The sequence below is a fragment of the Rhizophagus irregularis genome, chromosome 7 (genome assembly GCF_026210795.1).
Source record: "Rhizophagus irregularis chromosome 7, complete sequence".
Lineage (NCBI taxonomy): Eukaryota > Fungi > Glomeromycota > Glomeromycetes > Glomerales > Glomeraceae > Rhizophagus > Rhizophagus irregularis.
Window position 1 is genome coordinate 332,292 of NC_089435.1, and position 20,545 is coordinate 352,836.

At 28.2% G+C, this 20,545-nt stretch overlaps 5 protein-coding genes across 6 annotated transcripts; 2 read left to right on the forward strand and 3 right to left on the reverse strand.

Annotated features, from left to right (window-relative positions):
• Positions 1–745: 745 nt before the first annotated feature.
• OCT59_026913 (uncharacterized protein) lies at positions 746–2,283 on the reverse strand (the record flags this gene model as incomplete). 2 transcript variants are annotated; one of them, XM_066136584.1, is made up of 5 exons in its annotated part: positions 746–855; positions 936–1,072; positions 1,148–1,425; positions 1,668–1,758; positions 1,949–2,283. In XM_066136584.1, 5 exons carry the CDS (start codon positions 2,281–2,283, stop codon positions 746–748), a joined length of 951 nt encoding a protein of 316 aa, XP_065993058.1. The 2 variants fall into 2 exon arrangements, with proteins under 2 accessions (XP_065993058.1, XP_065993059.1); XM_066136585.1 differs by lacking the exons at positions 1,668–1,758; positions 1,949–2,283 and adding an exon at positions 1,591–1,638.
• Positions 2,284–4,229: 1,946 nt separating this feature from the next.
• Positions 4,230–4,720, forward strand: OCT59_026914 (uncharacterized protein; the record flags this gene model as incomplete). Its single annotated transcript, XM_025326131.1, has 2 exons — positions 4,230–4,344; positions 4,461–4,720. The coding sequence occupies 2 exons, from the start codon at positions 4,230–4,232 to the stop codon at positions 4,718–4,720; spliced, it is 375 nt and encodes a 124-aa protein (XP_025177646.1).
• Positions 4,721–6,881: 2,161 nt separating this feature from the next.
• On the reverse strand, positions 6,882–8,954 carry OCT59_026915 (uncharacterized protein; the record flags this gene model as incomplete). Its single annotated transcript, XM_066136586.1, has 14 exons — positions 6,882–7,053; positions 7,151–7,254; positions 7,330–7,342; positions 7,447–7,477; positions 7,549–7,582; positions 7,662–7,746; positions 7,829–7,908; positions 7,988–8,145; positions 8,234–8,281; positions 8,361–8,430; positions 8,499–8,527; positions 8,601–8,673; positions 8,759–8,776; positions 8,850–8,954. The coding sequence occupies 14 exons, from the start codon at positions 8,952–8,954 to the stop codon at positions 6,882–6,884; spliced, it is 1,020 nt and encodes a 339-aa protein (XP_065993060.1).
• Positions 8,955–12,811: 3,857 nt separating this feature from the next.
• Positions 12,812–13,438, forward strand: OCT59_026916 (uncharacterized protein; the record flags this gene model as incomplete). The annotated part of the gene is made up of 1 exon (XM_025332072.2): positions 12,812–13,438. One exon carries the CDS (start codon positions 12,812–12,814, stop codon positions 13,436–13,438), a length of 627 nt encoding a protein of 208 aa, XP_025177644.1.
• Positions 13,439–16,801: 3,363 nt separating this feature from the next.
• On the reverse strand, positions 16,802–17,664 carry OCT59_026917 (uncharacterized protein; the record flags this gene model as incomplete). The annotated part of the gene is made up of 6 exons (XM_066136587.1): positions 16,802–16,820; positions 17,004–17,072; positions 17,163–17,254; positions 17,337–17,373; positions 17,443–17,477; positions 17,539–17,664. The coding sequence occupies 6 exons, from the start codon at positions 17,662–17,664 to the stop codon at positions 16,802–16,804; spliced, it is 378 nt and encodes a 125-aa protein (XP_065993061.1).
• Between the last annotated feature and the right edge of the window lie 2,881 nt (positions 17,665–20,545).

A 20,545-nucleotide genomic window follows, 5' to 3' on the forward strand; every position in this document is an offset into this window, starting at 1 on the left:
GGGAATGTATCAAAAAAACTTTCCTATTAACACGTCAAAATAATTGTCTTATCTCTGATTATGCTGCAACTGTATTGCTTGTAGTTTCTGAATGAAGATTTTCAACATCATCAACACAATCGAACTCTTCAGCCTTACTATAACGCTATCTCAGTCAAGTGCTTCGTCAATAGTTAGAAGGATGAGTAATCAACTTCAGATACCAGAGGTACCAGAACAAGAAATGGATGTGGATAACGAGGAATAGAAGTAGGCCAACTCAGCCTGTTAGCCGCAATAAGAAGCACTTTAATGAAGCTACCGACGCCTCTGCCAGCAAGAAACTTTAGGAGTGCCAATACTCAGCTCTCGTATAATGCACGAGAGTTTCATTCTTTGTCTGTTTCTTAAGTTTCGGAGGTCAGAGAAAAGAAGGTCTTTTTAAGCTTCAGCAGGAAGTAGGTAATTCCCACGTTTTTTTAACTTTCTACAGCAAAACTGAAGAGAAGCACAAAAATTCGAATCAAGATCAGATTTTCGTGATGCAATCGTATTCACCCATAAGCATATAACAAAGATGATATCACAGTTGGTAAATTCTCTTATGTGTAAGTAAAACGCAAAAGTCAAGCGAAACAATCAAATTTATTATTATTTACATTATTAATATTATCACTAAATGATATTTAAGCAACAGGTTATTTTTTCTAGATAAATCGTGGTTACTTTTGACTACATAAAAAGAAACTAGAGATCTTGGTGACAACTACAACACTTTTACGCCTATGTACTCTGCCAAACGCCTTCTCCGATCTCGTACTAAACCTCCACCAACTTGTAAGCCATAAAAGGCTAGGAGGTTATCGATAGTTTGCCCTGTAGATTTAAAAAGCAATTTACCAACCATTAGAATCATTAAAAAGTAAAATCATGTTGGCTATATATATTATATATACCATTCGCTCTCCGAAGTTGGGAAACATTCGCGGGGAAGTTGTTGGGAAGCACATTTCGAAGATTTGGCAGAACTTCTATTCTTTCGCGTGGATTACTTATTCGAGAATTTACCGTCCTGCAAAAAGAACGGACGTCTCTAAATAATAAAATATACATTTATCCACCATTATTTTGGTAAAAATCATTTAAAAATACATCAATATATACATACAGTGCTTGGATTGAACGTCGGATTCGTCTTAGGCGTCTATGATCGGTTCTCTGGGTCTGTTGAACAGTTCGTAGATCTCGTCGAACAGTTTGTAGATCTCGTCGAATCCTTCGTAGAGTTCCCGTCATTTGTTGTTGGTTTCGCAATATTTGATTTACTTGTACAGCGACGTTAGTTGTCGGGATATTCGGTAGCCGGGATAATTCCAAAGTCACGTTTCCGGTGGCTGTAGCGAGAGCATTGAGATTTTGAACTAAAAGGGGGAAATTTGGCTGAGCCTAATAATATAAAAAGTGATTAGTCTTTGAACTTGGAACTAATTTTTTTAACTTAGTTTTGCCATTTTCTTTGTTATTATTAAAAAAGATCAGAAATAAACTTTGATATTTAGGCTTTATTTATGGAACAATAAATTCTACGGATCAATCAAATGCAGTGCTTACATTCCCATATACTTCTTCTAATAAGCTTTTTTGCGGAGTATAAAACATTTTTATTGGAGTTAACTTTACTAACTTACGTGCGCGTTCAAATGATTCAATACTCTGTGCAACGTTTGACAATTTTCTCCCACATAATCACTTGAGTCGTAATGTGAAAAGTCGTCGTATCTGTGTCGATATTTATGTTAAGAATAAATTTATTTTCTAACGAACACAAACGAACATCTTTCACCTTTAATTTTCATTTTGACAAACTTCAAGGATATGGGAAATATGGAAATTGGCATTGGCAACTTTCATGTTGTTACTTAAAATTTCATCTATTCTGGTAGTGATATCATCATATGATGAGGCGAACATTTGTGGCCCACCTTTCCTATTGTAACTGTTCCATTGATTGCATGGGAATTGTGCATCATAGAAAATCTTATTAAAGGCCATCTGAATGTTGGAACCCCATGGATTGAGGACCCATTCAAATAACCAATGATATAAAATTTGTTTAGACCAGAGGATATCATCACACAACCTATTACGGAGTTCATTTGAGGCTTCTTCCGTAAGTTCCCATTCCATAAGTAATCTCTTATCGTCACCTGAAGTTAAACCACTTATGCCAGTTCCCTCAATACCAACGAAGATTTTGGGATTCAATTGCTGGCGTTCTTCAAGAAAATTAAACATGAGTTGCATATTCGTTTTAAGATTAAGGTGGACTTCCACTTCCAGAAAGGACCTAACAAGGTTTGATTGAAAACCTCAGCTAATGAAATAGGCCATAATTTCAGGTATAAAGCTGTCGCTTGTTGGTTTATCTAATAATAATCTTGCTCCGGGTGTGATCGACGAAATGGTAGACATGAAAGTTTTCTCTTTTAATTATTTAAAGTTGTTTAATTAATGCTGTTTGAAGGTCAGAAGTGGTTTATAAAAATTTACTTACCCTTGGTTTTTAGTTCTTTTTGAAAATAATAGTACGGAACTTTGTCAATGAAAAGCTTTATGTATCATGTGTGCTTGAAGTATAAAACTTATAAATATCAAAACAAAACTTAAAATTGCAGTAAAATGAGTCATACCTTATCAAATGTGAGCATGAACTTATAAAAGGAGTAATAAGGAATATCTCCATAGAACAAGACTGCTTGTTCGTCCAGAATTGAAACTTTAGCTATCACATTTTTATATTTTACTGTACTCTTCTCCTTAATAATACCAAGCTTAAAGGCTTGTTGTAAATAATTAATGTATTTTGTTTTCTGCAGTTTTACCTCACTTCTTATCTCAACTGTATTGTCAGAAGTGGTCATAGTCGAATATTATATATAAATTAGTGAGTGAATAAACAAATTTAGATCTTTGTCGCACAAGGTCACAAACCTGTCATATTGACGTTACTAGTATCGAATTTGAAAATGAAGTGCCAATTGCGTGGAATAAGGGTTAGGAGAGTTATAAATGAAAATTTGACACCTGCATCATCATTCAAAAGAATTTTCAGAAGATAATTTTCTTGGTAGTTGATATATATCTTACTTTATATTGCGAATAATATATCATATCAGTGATCGGAAAAAATTATTTTGTTTTTAATAAAAATAGTAAATGATGGATATTCATTTATTCTTATATAATTTCTTGAATTAAAAGAGTTTGAAAAAAAAGAACCAGTAAATAGTAATAATAATAAAAGAATAATAATTATTATTGATCTTTAAAAAGATTTTGGATGAAATTAAATGAACATATAAGAATTCTAACATCATTATATTTGGCTTACCACATTTTGATTGGTTTGATTATTTTGGTGTAATTTGTCCTGAAGTGTAGCACCGTTTTGAAAAATTGTAGGTAGGGATTGTGTACCGTAAGCATTATTATCTGAATATTCTTATATTATCTATCGAAAGAATGGTATTTGTTGAATTGTGCGAACTTAATTCAACATACGTAACATAATAGATGTGTATCATTTAGTAAAGGGAGATAGAATTCAAATGTATTATTGAGGAGTGGTAATAAGTATAGGGCAGTGATGTACTCTTGGAAGATTGGAAGCATAATTTTCTAATAAAACCATTTGGAATGGAAACTTTCAACTAAATTTTTATACTGGAAGTACAAATGCACATCACTGGTGTAGAGTATTATTAACATGTAAATTATCTTGGTTCGTATTAGGTATTCCTACGTTTGAAGAGATTCATTATCATTTAAATAATTTGTGAATTTATGGAGTTTGTTACATTAATTGATTAGAATTAATCTTAGTTTCTTATGAGAAATTCTTTTAAGAGACGTATAACGGTACGACGGCCACACGCCACAATCAATAATCATCAACTGTGCGACAATCTTTTCTTATTTTACTTACATGGTGATATCAGATTATCCTAAGAAGGAAAATCAGTAAACAGATATCTATGTTCCACATAAAATGTAAACGGTTTATGAATTATTTTTTGTGACAATACTAATTTTAGTCTTGTTATAAAGGGACGGCCCAGTTTGTAGATTTTCGTGGTGGATCTGCCGATCAATTGTCAATTCCTAGATCATGTTGTTTGTGTTACATACGGTAGGAGAACGAATAAATAAATACCTGGTAATTAAATTAAAATTTTCAGCTATAAACTAACATGAATAATTTACCAATGGATCAAACTGGAAATAACTTTAATAATACTAATACGATTTTTCCTACACCTCAAAATAATACATTTGAATTTTATCTTCCTTTACCAAATGATACGCGTATTTATTATGTTACGTATACCGAATTAAATTCAACGGAAATCGCTCGACTCTTGAATAATAGAATTGATATCAGCTTCTGTATCATTATAATGTGCACCGTTTAATTCGGGAAGAAATCGGTCAACAATCTGTTGGTTATCAACAAAACACTATCCCACAACAATCTTTCGATACTATGATTATTCAACCAAATTTCCAAGAATATTCAGATAATAATGCTTACGATGTATCATCTTCAATTCCTCAAGATGCTATCCCACAACAATCTTTCAATACTATGGATATTCAACCTGCTTTCCAAGAATATTCAGATAATAATGCCTACAATACATCTCCAATTTCTTCAAACAGTCCTGAAGATAATTCAAGTTAATGGAGTTCAATTATATCAAAATAACCAATAAGACTAAACCGAATCATAATTTAAGATAAACAAGCTAGTCGATATGCTTTACCGTAAGAAATAAATTATAACGTATGATAAGTCTTTTAGATTTTTAAAGAGTAGTTTGATAGATGATCTTTAAATTATTGTATTGTTATTTTTTTTATGTCCTTTTTCAAACTCCACTTTTATCACCATTTTCAAAACGGTATATCCTATTAATTTATTCAGATACCAATATTCATCCGAAAATCTAGTATTCTTATTTCTTCATTCAAATATATAAGGCTATACCGTTTTGAAAACGGTGATATTTATGTTAAGAATAAATTTACTTTTTAACGAGAATAAATGAACATTTTTCACCTTTAATTTTTCATTTTGATAAACTTCAAGGATATGGAGAATATGGTGACGATAAAATTATTTTTTCCATCGCCATGTGGGCGACAATTTGTTTTATCTCCATTTTCCTAACGCCATGATAATTTGGATTTTAATTAATATATATTAATTTACTATGGTAACACTAGACATAATGGAATTCTATAAACTCAAAAATAATTAAAAAATTAAAAATTTTGTTACGCTTGAGTAATTTCATTAGAATGTCTAAACATGGGTAAAACTTGCGCGGATATTCCTTTTTATAAAAATTCATTTCAATCCTGTTAAAGAAATGAGCCAAAGACTGATGTCAAAGATAAATAGTTATCAAATAAACCATAGAACAATACATCGCCCATTTTATCAAAAAGACAAAACGAAATGCAAAAGCGTAGAAAAGGATAGCATATGATTTAGTGCTGCGGTAAATCAATGGAATATTCGAATATCAAAAAACATTATAATATTCGTCTTATAATTGAATTATAATCGTATAATGCTTTTTAGAATATAAAGAATATAAAGGTACCAACTACTATTATAAAAAGAAAGTGGATCGGATGATTGTGGATTCAATGAAAAACAAATAATGTGATAGCTTAAATTGTTATTGAATAAATAAATAGGTTTACGTATACTGACTGTCATGTTATTTATGCAGTATTTATTTTTTTTTATATAAAAATAAATGTTTTGTTTTTTTAAATCCAATATCTAATTTATTATTATTATTTTTTTTTTAGAAAAAAATAAATACTTATATTCGAATATAAAATTAACACAATGATCTCGTTTAAAAATGGTAGAAAAAAGAAAATAGATTTAATGTATTCAATAAAAGTGATATTTATAATATTTAATTTTTGGATATAATGTTGTTTTAAATTTTTGTGAATATAATACGATGAGAATTTATCACGTTACATTATTAATAAAGAACAAAATTGATCGAAATATTGTAATTTGCTAAAATGAGACTTTATTAAGCGAAGATTGAATGTACAAATTCTTTGAATCACTTAAATCAAATTATACATATAAAAATAAAAAATTTTCAATAATTGTGTGAAAATGGGATTTTTATCTTTTATACTATACGTTTGTTCTGTGAATTATAAAAATAATTATAATTGAATGTTTTCTTTGAGCCAAGCATCATTTTTAGTACAGATGACAGATCGAAGTAGTAATATCAAGTTCTTGTTTATTCCCAGTTGTATTTATTTTAGAAAAACGGTCATATCAAATTATATGAAATCGATCTGAATAGGGTTGACGTTCGAGGGTAATTTAAATGCAGTATCATTAAGGATTGATCATATGCAAGTTAAATACAGTATTCACTTATTACAGCAATAATAAATAATATTGGCGCGAGCGAATGTTTAAGATTGAATATCTCTTATAGTAGTAGTATATACAAGGAATAAAAAAATTGTAGCAGCCTCTTTGATGATCTCGAGTGACGCTAATAACATAAAGATTAGCTTGAAATTTTCTTAGTTATAGTAAAAGATAGACCTTTCATTTTCTTAACGTGCGTACGTATGTATTTGTGACAATTGCGTCAGATGGCAATTTTTCACTACTAAAATTTTAGACAAAGATGGTAATCTTATAAACAATTATAATTATAATGTTAACTACCGAGAAACTTTATATATCTATTGTGTCAATTACATTTTCTTTATTTTATTTATTGATGAAAATATAAAATTTGTAAACTTTGAGAAAAAACAAAAATTGAGCCTTGTAAAATAAATTAAAGATTTATTCTTCCAAAGTTACATGAAGTCGAGATAGCTTCAAATTTACGAGGCACTTCAATGTTTTTTCTGATGAATCTATCATAGTTGCTAATAAACGAATTAGGGAATGGAATTTCAGCTGGTTTAGATGCTTCATCCAGTCTTTTCATTTGTTCAGGTGTCAATCTGATAATGTTAAAATTTTTTTTACATTAATTTACGTCAGTAAACAATTTTTTTTTTAAAAAAAAAAACTTTTCAAACAATTATAAATAATACTCACTTAAATTCAAGTGATTTTAGATTTTCTTCGAGCTGAGTAACTGTTCTAGCACCAATTAAAGGAGAGGTAATTCCAGGTTTTTGTTGAACCCAATTCATACCGACCTATGTATCAGAAAAAAAAAATTAATATTCAATTATTGAAAAAAATTAAAAATTATAGTTTTAAAGGATGAATACCTGAACAGGAGTTCTTCCGATCTCTTTTGAAATAGCAATAACTTCATCTAAAATCTCCCAATTTTTTTCGATTTTTGAGTGTCTCGCAACTGAATCACCGCGACTTTCCGATTTTACTGATTCTCTTGTATATTTTCCGGTAAGAAAACTATTATGAAAATAATTAATACTATAATTATATTATAATACAAAAAAAAAGCGCCAATAATTAATAACTACCCATCGGCGATGGCACCCCACGGAATAATTCCAACTTAAAGTTTATAAAAATATATATAGATTTAGTATCTATATATAATTCAAATAGAATATAATTTTATAATAATACACACATCAAGTTCAGCACAAGCAGGTTGTAAGTCAAATTCTAACGATCTATCCAACAAATTATAACGCGTTTGAAGTCCAATGAAAGAACTAAATACGTTTGATGAAAATGCATTAACTTGAAGTTCATCTTTAATATCTACAAACTAAAATTAATATTATAATTTCGTACCTCCATCCGCGTAATTCTGCAAATGTATTAGCGCGAGCGAGTGCCCAAGATGGAAAATTGCTTGCAGCAACATATAACACCTATATATATATATATTTTTAATAATAATATTTAGTAAAATTATTCAAGGTAAACTCTATAAAATAATAGTTTATTCACTTTTCCACTTCGAACGGCGTCATCTAATGATCTCATAAATTCTTCAATTGGAGTTCGAAACTCATAAGCATGAACATATAAAATATCGACATAGCTCATGTTCAATCGTTTCAAGCTCTCATCAAGATTCTCCACAAGACTTTTTCGATGATTTCCTCCTATGTAATTAACAGTTAAGTTTTATTTATTATCAATCAACATTAAAAAATATTTAATATTCGTATTATAAATAGTTTACTAGCTTACCTAAATTCGGATTGAGTCTTATATCCTTTTGCATAGCAGTTGTATTACCTAAGAATTAGTTAAATCTCGAAGATTATTGAAAATTCCAAATTTGAACGATAATATACAGTTAATTCATGTTTCATACTCGTATACTTTGTTGCAATCACAACATTAGATCGTTTATCAGAAACATAATCTCCAAGGAAACGTTCACTCTAAATATTTTATTAATGGACATTAATATTGAGTTGACTAAAAAAAATTTTTTTTTTTTTTTACTTACTTCACCATAATTATAATTGGAGGCAGTATCTAAAAATTTACGTATTATTAAATAGAAAATTTTTTATAACATCATCTAGTGATTGTATAACAAAAAAATTACCGAAAAAATTTCCGCCTCTTTCGTAATAAAGATCAAAAACTTTTTTCGATTCTTCTTTATTAGAGCCCAAGTTCTATTTGTAAAGTGTTAATGTTTAGAAATTCATAAATTCAGAAATCTTTTATTATCATCAATTCAAATTAATATATATAACTTACCCATTGTTCTCCAAAAGTCTTCATTATATAGCATATGTTAACAATATATGTTTTATCAAAATATTTATTTAGTTTACTAAAATGATCTTACCAAAGTACCAAGACATAATGGAGAAACTCTCAATCCACTACGCCCCAATAAGACATAATCATCGAGAGCTTTAGTGGTTTTTGTAGACGAAGTATCTTGAGCCATATTCTCAAAAATGAAATATTTTAAAAAATTTCTCGTGATGTGTATTTACATATAAAATATTTCCTAGTTTCTTTTTTTATAAATTAACTAATTTAATTTGATTATGATGACTTGATTTTCCGGATTTTTTTTGCCCACGTTAGTTTAAAAAAATATGAGCGAAGTAACCAAAAATAATAAATTTATAGAAATAAATATATGACGTATAAATACTACCTTTAGTACAAGTTTTTAATGACGTTGAAATTTCTCATTAGCTTTGAGTCTTAAAAATGCTCTTTAGAAACTTTCATCGAAGGAATTCGAAAGTGGGTAAACCGTGATCGAGATTGATTAGAGGTTTAATCTGATTTCACAAAAAAAACGTGATTAAAATTCAATCTAAACAAGTAAGGTTAAATTACTTGACGTTGTATTACACCTTTTTTTTTAGGCTTAACCTATTTATGAACTTTCCTATTGAATGTCTCCCAATAGTAACTTTTTATTAATTTTTATCGAAACTAACTAACTGTAGAATTCATTATAAAAATATTATTATTATTATTTTTTGATTTTTAGCGCGATTCCAGTTGGAAGACTAAGTCGTTCAGCAAAGTTTAGAACTTGATTTTCACTGAGCCTGATTAGCTTCTGGAAGACCGATACTCGAAACTACTTGTATCACTGTTTTATGATGTTGGAATAATACTTGTGATTTAGGTGAGGCCGCTCAATAGTTTATATTGAAATGAAATCCGTGTAGAAATTAGCGTAAAAGTACTAGTTTTTCTAATTACTAATTCGATATAAATATTTATAAAGCTAAGACATTTTTGTAATAATATTTAAAGGATATTTTAGTATTTATTTAATTTTTAAATTTGAAGTCATGTGATGAATAAAAATTAATTTTACTGTAAAAAAAAATGCTGAAACGGTGTATATATATAAATCTGATGTGACACCAAAGCGTCACAAAGAAAAAGATCAGCAGGCATTATTTTAAAAAATCTCCTCTACTGCGCGAGCTTGCCTTCAATCACGTGATCAAAGAAATCAATTCATCGGCGTTAGTTTGAAAAAAAAAAAATCTTAAATCTTTCTACAGTTACGCTGTGAAGAAGTTTCCTTAATTATAGAAAGTAAAACTCAATATTTATTTGAATAAATAGTTCAATGGTATTTTAAGAATATTTACTGATCAAAATTTCAAAGATTTCTTTAAATTGTTAAAATACCATTTTGGTCTACAGGACGCAGAAAGTGACATTTTTGACGTTAGTTTATTTTAAACTAGAAGTTTTAAACGAAACTCAATGAATTTCTTTAAAACGTTTATTATATGTAAATAAGTGGTTTACCACAAAATCCCGACAACCATAAAATCGACAGTCTACAATCCCGACACCAAGATCCCGACAAACCCAAATCCCGTTGAAATGTTGAAATAAAATCCCGATGGTCACAAATTCCGACAGTTAAAAATCTTGACAATCAAAATCCAAAAGTTTTTTTTTTTTAAATATAATTTTAAAAATGCAATGACGCAGTAACAGGTTAATTTATTGTAAATTTTATTAATACCAATGTAAATTGTTAGCAAATTTTATTAATATTAATGCAAATTAACCAACGTTATGAAATTAAAAGAAAAAATTTTTTATCTTAGTTAAAAGGATTATGTACAGTATATTACTAGACTACTAACTATTCCTTATCTTCTAAAATTAGAAACAATTGTATTAAAAAAATTAACTAAACTCAAATTCATCTGAGACAGGATTTTAGCTGTCAAGATTTTAGATCATCGGGATTCTGTGACTGTCAGGATTTTGATTCAATCGGGATTTGCATTTATCAGGATTTTGGTGTCGGGATTATAGACTGTCGATATTATAGGTGTCGGTGATCCCGTAAATAAGATAATCATCTGATTCAGGTTCGGTCATTAAGAATTTTAGCACCCTACATTTTTTCATGAAGAATTTTAATCTTATACATGAAACAACTCTTTCGAGAATTTGGTTCAAGGTAATGGTTTAATAAGACCTTTCTCTGTTTTAAAATCTTTTTTCCCAACATTTACTTATTATTTTAGCTGTGCCTTATAAATCAAATTTAAGTTACTTCGTGCTTGAATCTCACGAAAAAATGTGCCATTTCACCAAAGCTAATTGAAAAATATCGCATAATAAAAAATAATAATTATACATAATAAGTAAAATATTGAAAACAAATGTTCTTTGAGAGATGATGAAAGATGACTAATAATAGTACGGTTACATACCATTTGATGAAAATTGATAGATGAACATTAAGAGATGTAAGAGTTTAATGATTTACTTGTATAAATAGCTTTTGGATGAGACTTTAAACTAAAATTGGGACCAAATTTCTTTGAATCTATTAACTTTTTCCTTTTAAATTCAGCTTGATTAAGGAAAAAACTCCGATAAATGATAGTTTTTGTTCCGAAGAAATTCAGACACGTGATCACTTTTCTGAAAAATTTTTATAGGTACCGCGTAGTGCAATTTATTAATCAGGTTTCGCAGAATTACAAAATATATTTAAACTATTTAAAAATAATTAAATGTTAAATATCAACTATATTTAATAGAAAAAAAAAATAAAGAAAGGAAAATGAATTTGTTTATCAATCAGGAATGTGAGATAGATTAATTCTATCATTCAAGAGTCTCGCATTTTCTAATGGGGCGTAATTCGGTATACTGATACGCAGCCATTCACCGAAATGATGTTTCGCCGAAGGGTCATTTCGTAGAATGGAAATTCCCCTGAATGGACATTTCGCCGACCCTATAAAGATGAAATGTGTTAAATTTGTATTATATTTGTGTAGCGTTTAAAAAAGCGCAATTTATGTCTTATTACAAAAAAACAAAAATTAAACAAAATGGTGCTTTTTTAGACATTTATTATACATGAGTACAAGTATAAAAACTAATTTAGCACATTTCGTTTTTATAGGGCGATACTTTTCTCCATTTCACCGACACCATATAAGGTCAGTCATTCCGAAAATGTTAGCGATTGACATTCCATCATTAAAATTCAATCTAATACTCTATTTATATTAATTATTAATAATGTTTTTAGTAGCAAAATTTTCGTAAATATTTTATGAATATTTTGGGAAAAATACGATTTAATAAGAAATAGGTAAAAGGAAATTTCGTGTGGCGAATTTGTAAGAATGAATTTTTAATTTATTTTATTGTGTATTTATAGGCAATGTGTACCTAAATATAGTCAGGATGCCCTAATTCGGATATCCTAATTAAACATAGATGATAGATTTATCCAAATAAGGATCGAACCCGATTGATCAACGGAATAATATTATGTCATTTTTTTAATGACCCAAAATTTTGGAAAAAACTCCGATAAATGATTTTTGTTCCGAAGAAATTCAGGCACGTGATCATTTTTATGGGACCGCGTAGTGCAATTCATTAATCAGGTTTCGTAAAGTTACAAAAATATAATTAATTAATCTTGACCACGTTATTATGAATAGGATCGGCAACGTGCATGCAGGTGGATCGTGATTCATATATTTCCCTGTAAAAAAAGTTGATCTTTTTTTTTTCCGTAAAAGGCTCATATTTCCGGTTCCGGAATTAATAATCTCATATCACGGAATTTATCAAATTATTCACATTTTCCGTGAATGGAAAAGGTTCATTTTTATGGATAAAATTTTTTATAGGTAAAATGTATAAATAAATGGCATGAAAACGCATATTAATGATTTTAACAATATCACTGTAAAAAAATAATATTTTTTATTTTCTTTTTTTTACAAGAACAAATTAAAAATTTCACATTTCTTTCCATATCATTCTCAGAATATGTTTGCTCAATTATATATTATATATATTTTCTTTTTGGTTTCAGCTGTAGTAGGAATACCTGTGGTAAATTTACAAGATCAGATTTTTAGTATTGATGGTTCTGCAGTACCCACTAGGCCTAAATGCACTGACCCTAATAATGCTAAATATAAAAGCTCCACTTGCGCTACAAGGAAATCAGTGAGGGTTACATGTGAATCTTTTAGTCAACCAGGCACACCTGTTGATACTAATTTCAGCTGTGGAGATGGTGATTCTTGTGTTAATATTACCCCAAATGATGCATTCTGTGTTGACGATAGCAGTGCTCAAGTATGGGACAATAAAAATCAAAATCTAGCCGTATGTTCAGCACCTGTTACATTAGTGCCACCACATGTATCTTTTCAACTTGTAGCTGGAATGACAACATATTCAACAACTGGGGATCCAATACGAGTAGCTGAGCTAGCAGCAAGATATGGTGAAGGCCAATCTAGCCGTTTTGAAAGTGTCTATCAAGGAAATGAGTACACCTTCTCTATTAAACAAGAAGATTTTTCTAATAAGTTGAGTTTCTGCTTCTATCCAGGCTCTAATGAGGAAGTACAAGCTGTAGCTTCTCTAGCATATGTTTTAATGTGATGAATGTTTTTTTTTATGTTAATTATTTTACATTATATATATAAACAGAATAATATAATTTCTTTTTAATGGATGGTTTTGTTTAACACCAATTATAAGTGTGAGCAAACTGCTTTAATTCTATTTATAAAATTTGAAATTTAATTTAATGAAATCTTATTATAAAATTAGATATAATCTTTATATTTTTATTTATAATTAATTTTTTTGACAAAAATTATTTAAATTACACTACTGGCAAGTCATACTTTGCAGAAATTTCAATTTTTATTCAATTTCATTTAGATGTTTAAATAGAATCGGGATGGTACTGCCATGTCTGTAACAGTGCATTTAAATTATTAAAAATATTAAATAACATTAAAGTAATATATATATATATATATTTTTAATTAATAAACGTATTCTTTATTTAGTAAACGTAGTAGAACATATTACTCGATAAATACAAAAGAAATAAATTAAAATTTAGGCAAAACATAGTTTACACTAAATCTCTCCATATCAAAATCTCCGTATATAAAATGAAGTAAAGACTAACGTACTATTTGATATAAATCATACATTTACTAATGACTAAACTAAATCTAAAACCCATCTAATTCTAAAAAAAATTACTATATACATTATTCTAAAATTATAATATATATATATTTTTCTACTTTTCTATTATTATCTGCTGTTTTTCAGTTTCTAAAATTATCTATATGAACTTCCCCCACCTTCCCCCCTTGTTTAGGTCGTATTGATGCGATGTCATTAAACTTGATGATGGCTCGGCGATGCCATATAATTAAACCCCGTGACATGCCTCCGCCTGATCTATTTATGGTCAAAAACTATTCGATCCAATCAACTAATCCAATTTGATTATAATTTTTTTTATCCGATTTTTCTTTTTTCAAATATTTTTAGCTTTTTTTGGTTCCTTTTTTTTAAAAATTTCAAACCAAAAAAAATTTTTTCTCCCTTTTCTTCTTTCGGTTTGGTTTTTTCCCAAACTGAAAATTTTATTAAATAATCCTATTGTTTTGGTCTTTTAAGACCGATTTTTTTTTTAGACCGTACAGTATCATTTTTTTTTTTCGATCTTTTTGGACCGAATTATTGTCATTTTTTTCAGAATTTTTTCAGTACTTAATTTTTTTTTCGGATTCCTTTTTTTCGGATTTCGGAAATTTCCATTTTTCTAAACCGATTTCTTTCTTTCCCCCAAATTTTTTTTAATTTTTTTTTCTTTTTCCTTTATGGTTTCTTTTTTCAACCAATTTTTCTCTTTATCCTTCTTCCCAAATTTTTTTTTTCGGTTTTCTTCGAACCTTTTTCTTTTTTCGGGTTGGCTTTGGCTTTTTTTTCCAATCTGAAAAAATTTTTTTCACCTTTACTTTTTTCGGTTTGGCTTTTTTTTTCAAACACCATTTAGGTTTGGATCGATTGATCAGATCGGTGCTGCAGGCAATGGTAAGCACCTTTTTTTTCGTTTCTTTTTTCTTATTGGTAAATTTAGGATTTTTTTTTTACTAATACTTTTTCCCCTTAATAATTTTTTTTTGTTTTTTCATCTTTTAGATTCTGATCAAGATCATTTCCGCGAAATAATCAAAATAAATATATTGTTTCTTTATTTGAATCTATATAACTAAAATGAAATACATTTTAATTAATATGGCTATATAATAATACTTATTTAAATATTATTTTTTTTTTATTAACAACTATAATATTAATGCTAATAAAGGAAATTTATATATAATGTTACTATGATACTTTTTTTATGTATAATAAAAATACAATTTTCTACAAATATAACGTGTATTATTATTAATATTGTTAATACTAAAATTCGGGTTTGGTACGAAATCCCGAAACTCGAAAACCCGACAGTACATTATTCCGAACCCGAAATCTCGAAATGGCAAAATCTCGAAATGCCATAATCCTGACATTTCATAAGTCCGACACTTCATAATCCCGAAATTCAAAATACTGAAACGAAAAATCTAAAGAAAATCAATATTATAGGGTGTCGGAATTATAAAATTCGGGATTATAACAATTCGGGATTTTGACAATTCGGGATTATGGCATTTCGAGATTTTGCCATTTCGAAATTTAGAGTTCGGGATAATGTACTGTCGGGTTTTCGAGTTTCGGTATTTTGTACGGATCCCTAAAATTCATATATCCATATTTGCTAGATTTATATGCTTCATATACTTCATCAAGTTCATTTCGCAAAAATACCGATAACAATGGGCACGCCGTTTTTTTTAAAAAATTATATTTTTTTTTGTTGATAACAATGGGCCGCAACAGGTTTTCTTTTTAATAATATTAATAATAATATTTTTTTAGTATTAGTAATATTCAATAACCATAGGGAGGAATCATCATTTCAAAATATTCAGCCACAACCATTTGGTATTGAAGTCGCATCGAATCTTTTTAATAAACTATTGGGGCACTTAAGTCATTAATTAATGGTTTTACTATTTAACAAATAATAAAGAATAAGAATATTTCTGTTATAAAGCAAAATAGCATATATTATAAAAATTGCATTTTAAATAAAAAAGAATGAGAAGGAAATTCATCCGGAGTTTTGTATTTTTGATTTACACCAACTATTCCATAATTATTAGTGGGTCATGTGTACATTTGATGGCCAATCTGAGATAATACAGTTTCGAATAGCTAATTAACGAAAAAAGCCATGTTTCATTTTCGGCCCTTTCAATCTGCTGCCAGCAGATCGATACCGTAGCTATCCGAATGTTGATTTTTTCAGTCTCTATTTAGACTGGATCTTTTTTTATTTAATAATATTTTTTTTTCCGGCCTTTTTTTAGACCATATCTTTGTTTGTTTTAATAATATTTTTTTTGGTCTCTTTTTTTTGAGACTGGATCTTTTTTTCAGTCTTTTTTTTAGACTAGATCATTTTTTTTAATATTGTTTTTTTTTGGTTTCTTTTTGTTAGACCGGATTTTTTTAATATTTTTTTTTTAATTTTTAAAACCGAGATTTTAATAATTTTTCTTTACAATTTTTTTAAAACTGAATTTTTAATATTTCTCATCCTGGTTTTTTATTTTCTAGAATCCATAGAACAATAAATTTCACTAAACTCAACCTAGGTAACTTATTTACATTAACTTTCTTACTACATGGTTAATTTTACCTAATAATATTAACAATTTACTTTAATAATTCGTTTTTATATAAAAACAACTAAAGAAAAGGAAGAAATTTGACTGACGCACTAACGCTGCAATCCTACAGTAAGTATGATTTTTTATTTTTTATTTTAATAATTTTTTTTTCTATTTTTTCTTTTTTTTCGTTCTTTCACACCTTTATTATTTATCTCAACGATAAAATCCTATTTATGTATAAATAAATTGAGAAATGAAAAATTAAAAATAAATTGAATGTAATAAAGATAGAATCCATTTATTAATTATTGTGTATTCTTTCAAAATTGTATGTACTCACAACAGGTTCAAAATTTTTTTGGAACTTCAATGTTTTTTCCGATATGTCTATCAAAAATGTCAAAACATACGAGTAAGGAAATGGAATTTCAGTTGGTTTAGATACTTCATCAAGTTGTTTCATTTGTTCAGGTGACATTCTGAAAACAATTTTTTTTTTTTTGTTGAATTTACGATAGTAAATATATATTTTTTTAAAAATAAAAAAATTTTTAAATAGTTAAACTTACTTAAATTCAAGTGATTTAAGATTTTCTTCAAGCTGGGCGGCTGCTCTGGCACCAATTGTAGAACAGTTTTGTTGAACCCAATTTAAAGCAACCTATTTATAAATTTAAAACTATAACTTTTTATATTTTTGTCCGATATGTCTATGCACTATAAAAAAAAATCGATCACCATACAACGGCTGATTTTCTCGTATATTTTCCGGTAAGAAAACTATTATAGAACAATCAATATAACGTTATTATTTTAAAATAAAAGAATGGGATAATAATTAATTATTACCTTTCGGCAGTGACACCCCATAGAAGAATTCCAACCTTTTAAAATATGTATTTAATTCTTATATATAGTTCAAGTGTAAATTTAGCTTATACACACATCAAGTTCAGCACAAGCAGGTTGTAAGACAAATTCTAAAGATCGATCCAACAAGTTATAACGTGATTGAAGTCCAATCAATGAAAGGGCTAAAGTACAGTTGATAAATGAGCGTTTACTTAACATCTTTAGTTTCTACCAAGTAAAAGTAATTATTAAAATTTCTACCTCCATCCACGTAATTCAGCAATAGCATTAGCTCGAGCGAGTTCCCAAGATGGAGTGTTGCTTATAGCAACATATAAAACCTAACATTTATTTTTTAATAATATTTCAGTTAGAGAACAAACTTATTTTGAATTAAAAACGATTAACGATCTCATAAATTCTTCAATCGGAATAGCCATGAACATATAAAATATCAACATAACTCATATTTAACCGTTTAAAACTTTCATCTAAATTTCTACAAGACTCTTTCGATGATTTCCTCTTAAATATACATGTATAAGTTGTCAATTAATTTGCCGTCCCTGTAAAATTTTTTCAGAAAAATGATCACGTGTCTGAGTTTCTTCGGAATAAAAACTAAAAAAATGTAAGTTTTTCCCAGAATTTTTTTTTTATAAGGGCATTATTCGGGTTGAATCTCTTATCCTTTTGTATAGCACTAAGAATTAAATTTCAAATTTTGAAAATTATCGAAATTCAACTGAAATTAAATGATATTACATAAACAGTTTGTTGCAATCACAACATCGGATCGTTTATCGAAACATAATCTCCGAGGAAACGTTCACTCTGAGTATTTTATTAATAAATATTATTATTGTATTTAACTAAAAAAATTTGCCTTTTTATTACTTACTTAATGTAGGTATCTAAAAAATAAAAATGTTAAAGTAACCGAACTTCTATAGATAAAGTCAATTGATTGCGTAACTAAAACAAAAAAAAATTTTCGCCCTTTTCATAATAAAGATCAAAAACTTTTTTCGTTTCCTCTTTATTACTACCATATCCCTATTTATATAACGTTAAAATATTGAGAAATCATTTTTTTTTCTTTTTTAATCACTAATTCAAATTAATATTCAACTCCATTGTTCTCCAAAAGTCTTCAAATATATGTTAACAATATATAATGTTATTAAATATTATAACTAATTATTTATATCATAATTTTGGCAAATTTTAAAAAATGTTCTTACCGAAGTTCCAAGACATATTGAGAAACTCTTAATCCACTACGTCCCAATAAATCATAATCATCGAGAACTTTACTAGGGGAAGTATCGTGAGTCATTTTCTTAAAATAAAAATTTTGATAACTTTCAAGATTTCAACTTTCGTAGTTTCGTAAGTTTTAATTATTTATGAATTTGTATATATTTCAATAATTTACTTTAAAAACCGTGGCCTTTTGGTGAGTATTTCTGTATTTAATTCTTAGCAAATTTACCAGTGTTACACGGTTAATCAAAAGTGATAAAAGGTAAAAATAAAATTGAAACAAGAGAGATTTAAAAGTAAATTGACCAAGCAATTAACGTGTATATAAAACACAAATTAAACAAAAAAGTGATTGAGTAAATTGACTAAGCGAAATTTTGACAATCATACAGTATCTTGAATTGAAATTGGGCGCATTTTTTAGTATTTTTGGGTGAAGATGTAGTTCAAGTTGCGTCATTTGTACGGTTTTGACGTATCAAAATATTTATTTATTTTTTTGCGCTTATCACTCTTTTAATTAACGGTATATTCAGTATATTTATCTCTCTTTGGCTTATTCTTCTAAAGTTTTCTCTTTTATTTAATTACAAGTATAATTATAGATGATTCATAATTTTTGAGATCATCAAAAATTTCACTTTTAAACCGTTAAATTATTATTTTAGCTGCGCCTTATAAATTTGTCTGCAGATCACATGAATTAATGTCGAGACGAGATGTTCCGCGTTTGCCCATAATTTTTTTGATAATAGGATCACTTTTTTTTAATCAAAAAGATAAATCGGTTATTGAAAACCATTTTATCTGAATTTTGGGCAGAATTAAAAATGGCATGAAACTCAGCCCGCAAATATTCGCTAATGCCGGTGCGGAGATGAACGTTACGTAATACATAAAACGAAAAACGAATTATGCTTGTAATAAATTATCGAATAAATTTAAGAAAATTTTACAGGTTGCCCAAAAGTGTTTGTCGATTGTCGATTTTGCCTTGATAAAATTATAAAATTGTAAATATTAAAATATTTATGGGTCATTTATCATCATTTTTGCAATCAATATTTTCACTATAATAGATAGAAGACAAACATTTCATTCTTATTGTAATTTCGAGTTGTAAGAATTACGAATTTTTGTAAGTTTTCTAAATTTTGACATTTTACTTACCGTCCAAGTTCCAAGAACCCTATGAATCTAATTCCATAGGGTCCCAATTGTTAAGAACAATAAAGAGTGTACTCAAAAGGGTCGTCGTTTTTAAAAAATTTTCAGTTATTTATGATTTCTCCTATTTTATTTACTTTACTAAAAAGTAAATAAACGAATTTACTTATTTCATTACAATTAGGACAAAACTTTGGAGGGTTTTTTTTTATCCTCCTGTCGGAACGAATTTTTTGAACGTATGGGCGGTATGGCGGTGTTTTGCGCAGTTTTTGTCTATGATAATTTTTTTTTTCAGTTGTTTACAGTTAAATGGATGTTTGAATACCTAACTCCGATTATATTGGTATCATACCAAAAATGGAAAAAAAAATATTGGATGATGCGATCAGCCGCAGTATATCGGAGGCTTTTTTTTTTATTATTTTTTTTTATTTCCAGTTTTTTTTTTTCAAACCCAGAAACAACTGTATTGTCAAAACAATTGTATTGTCAAACTATTGTATTATGCAAGATACTATACTCCCTAATGTGTATTCAAAAAAGTATTTATATACCCTCAATACCCCTCTTTTTTTCATCATCTTTTTTTTCGTCAGCACTTTCGTCGTCTTTTTTTTTCGAGGTCTATCTTCTCTCTTAGGCTTTTCCTTCTATCTCTTAGCCC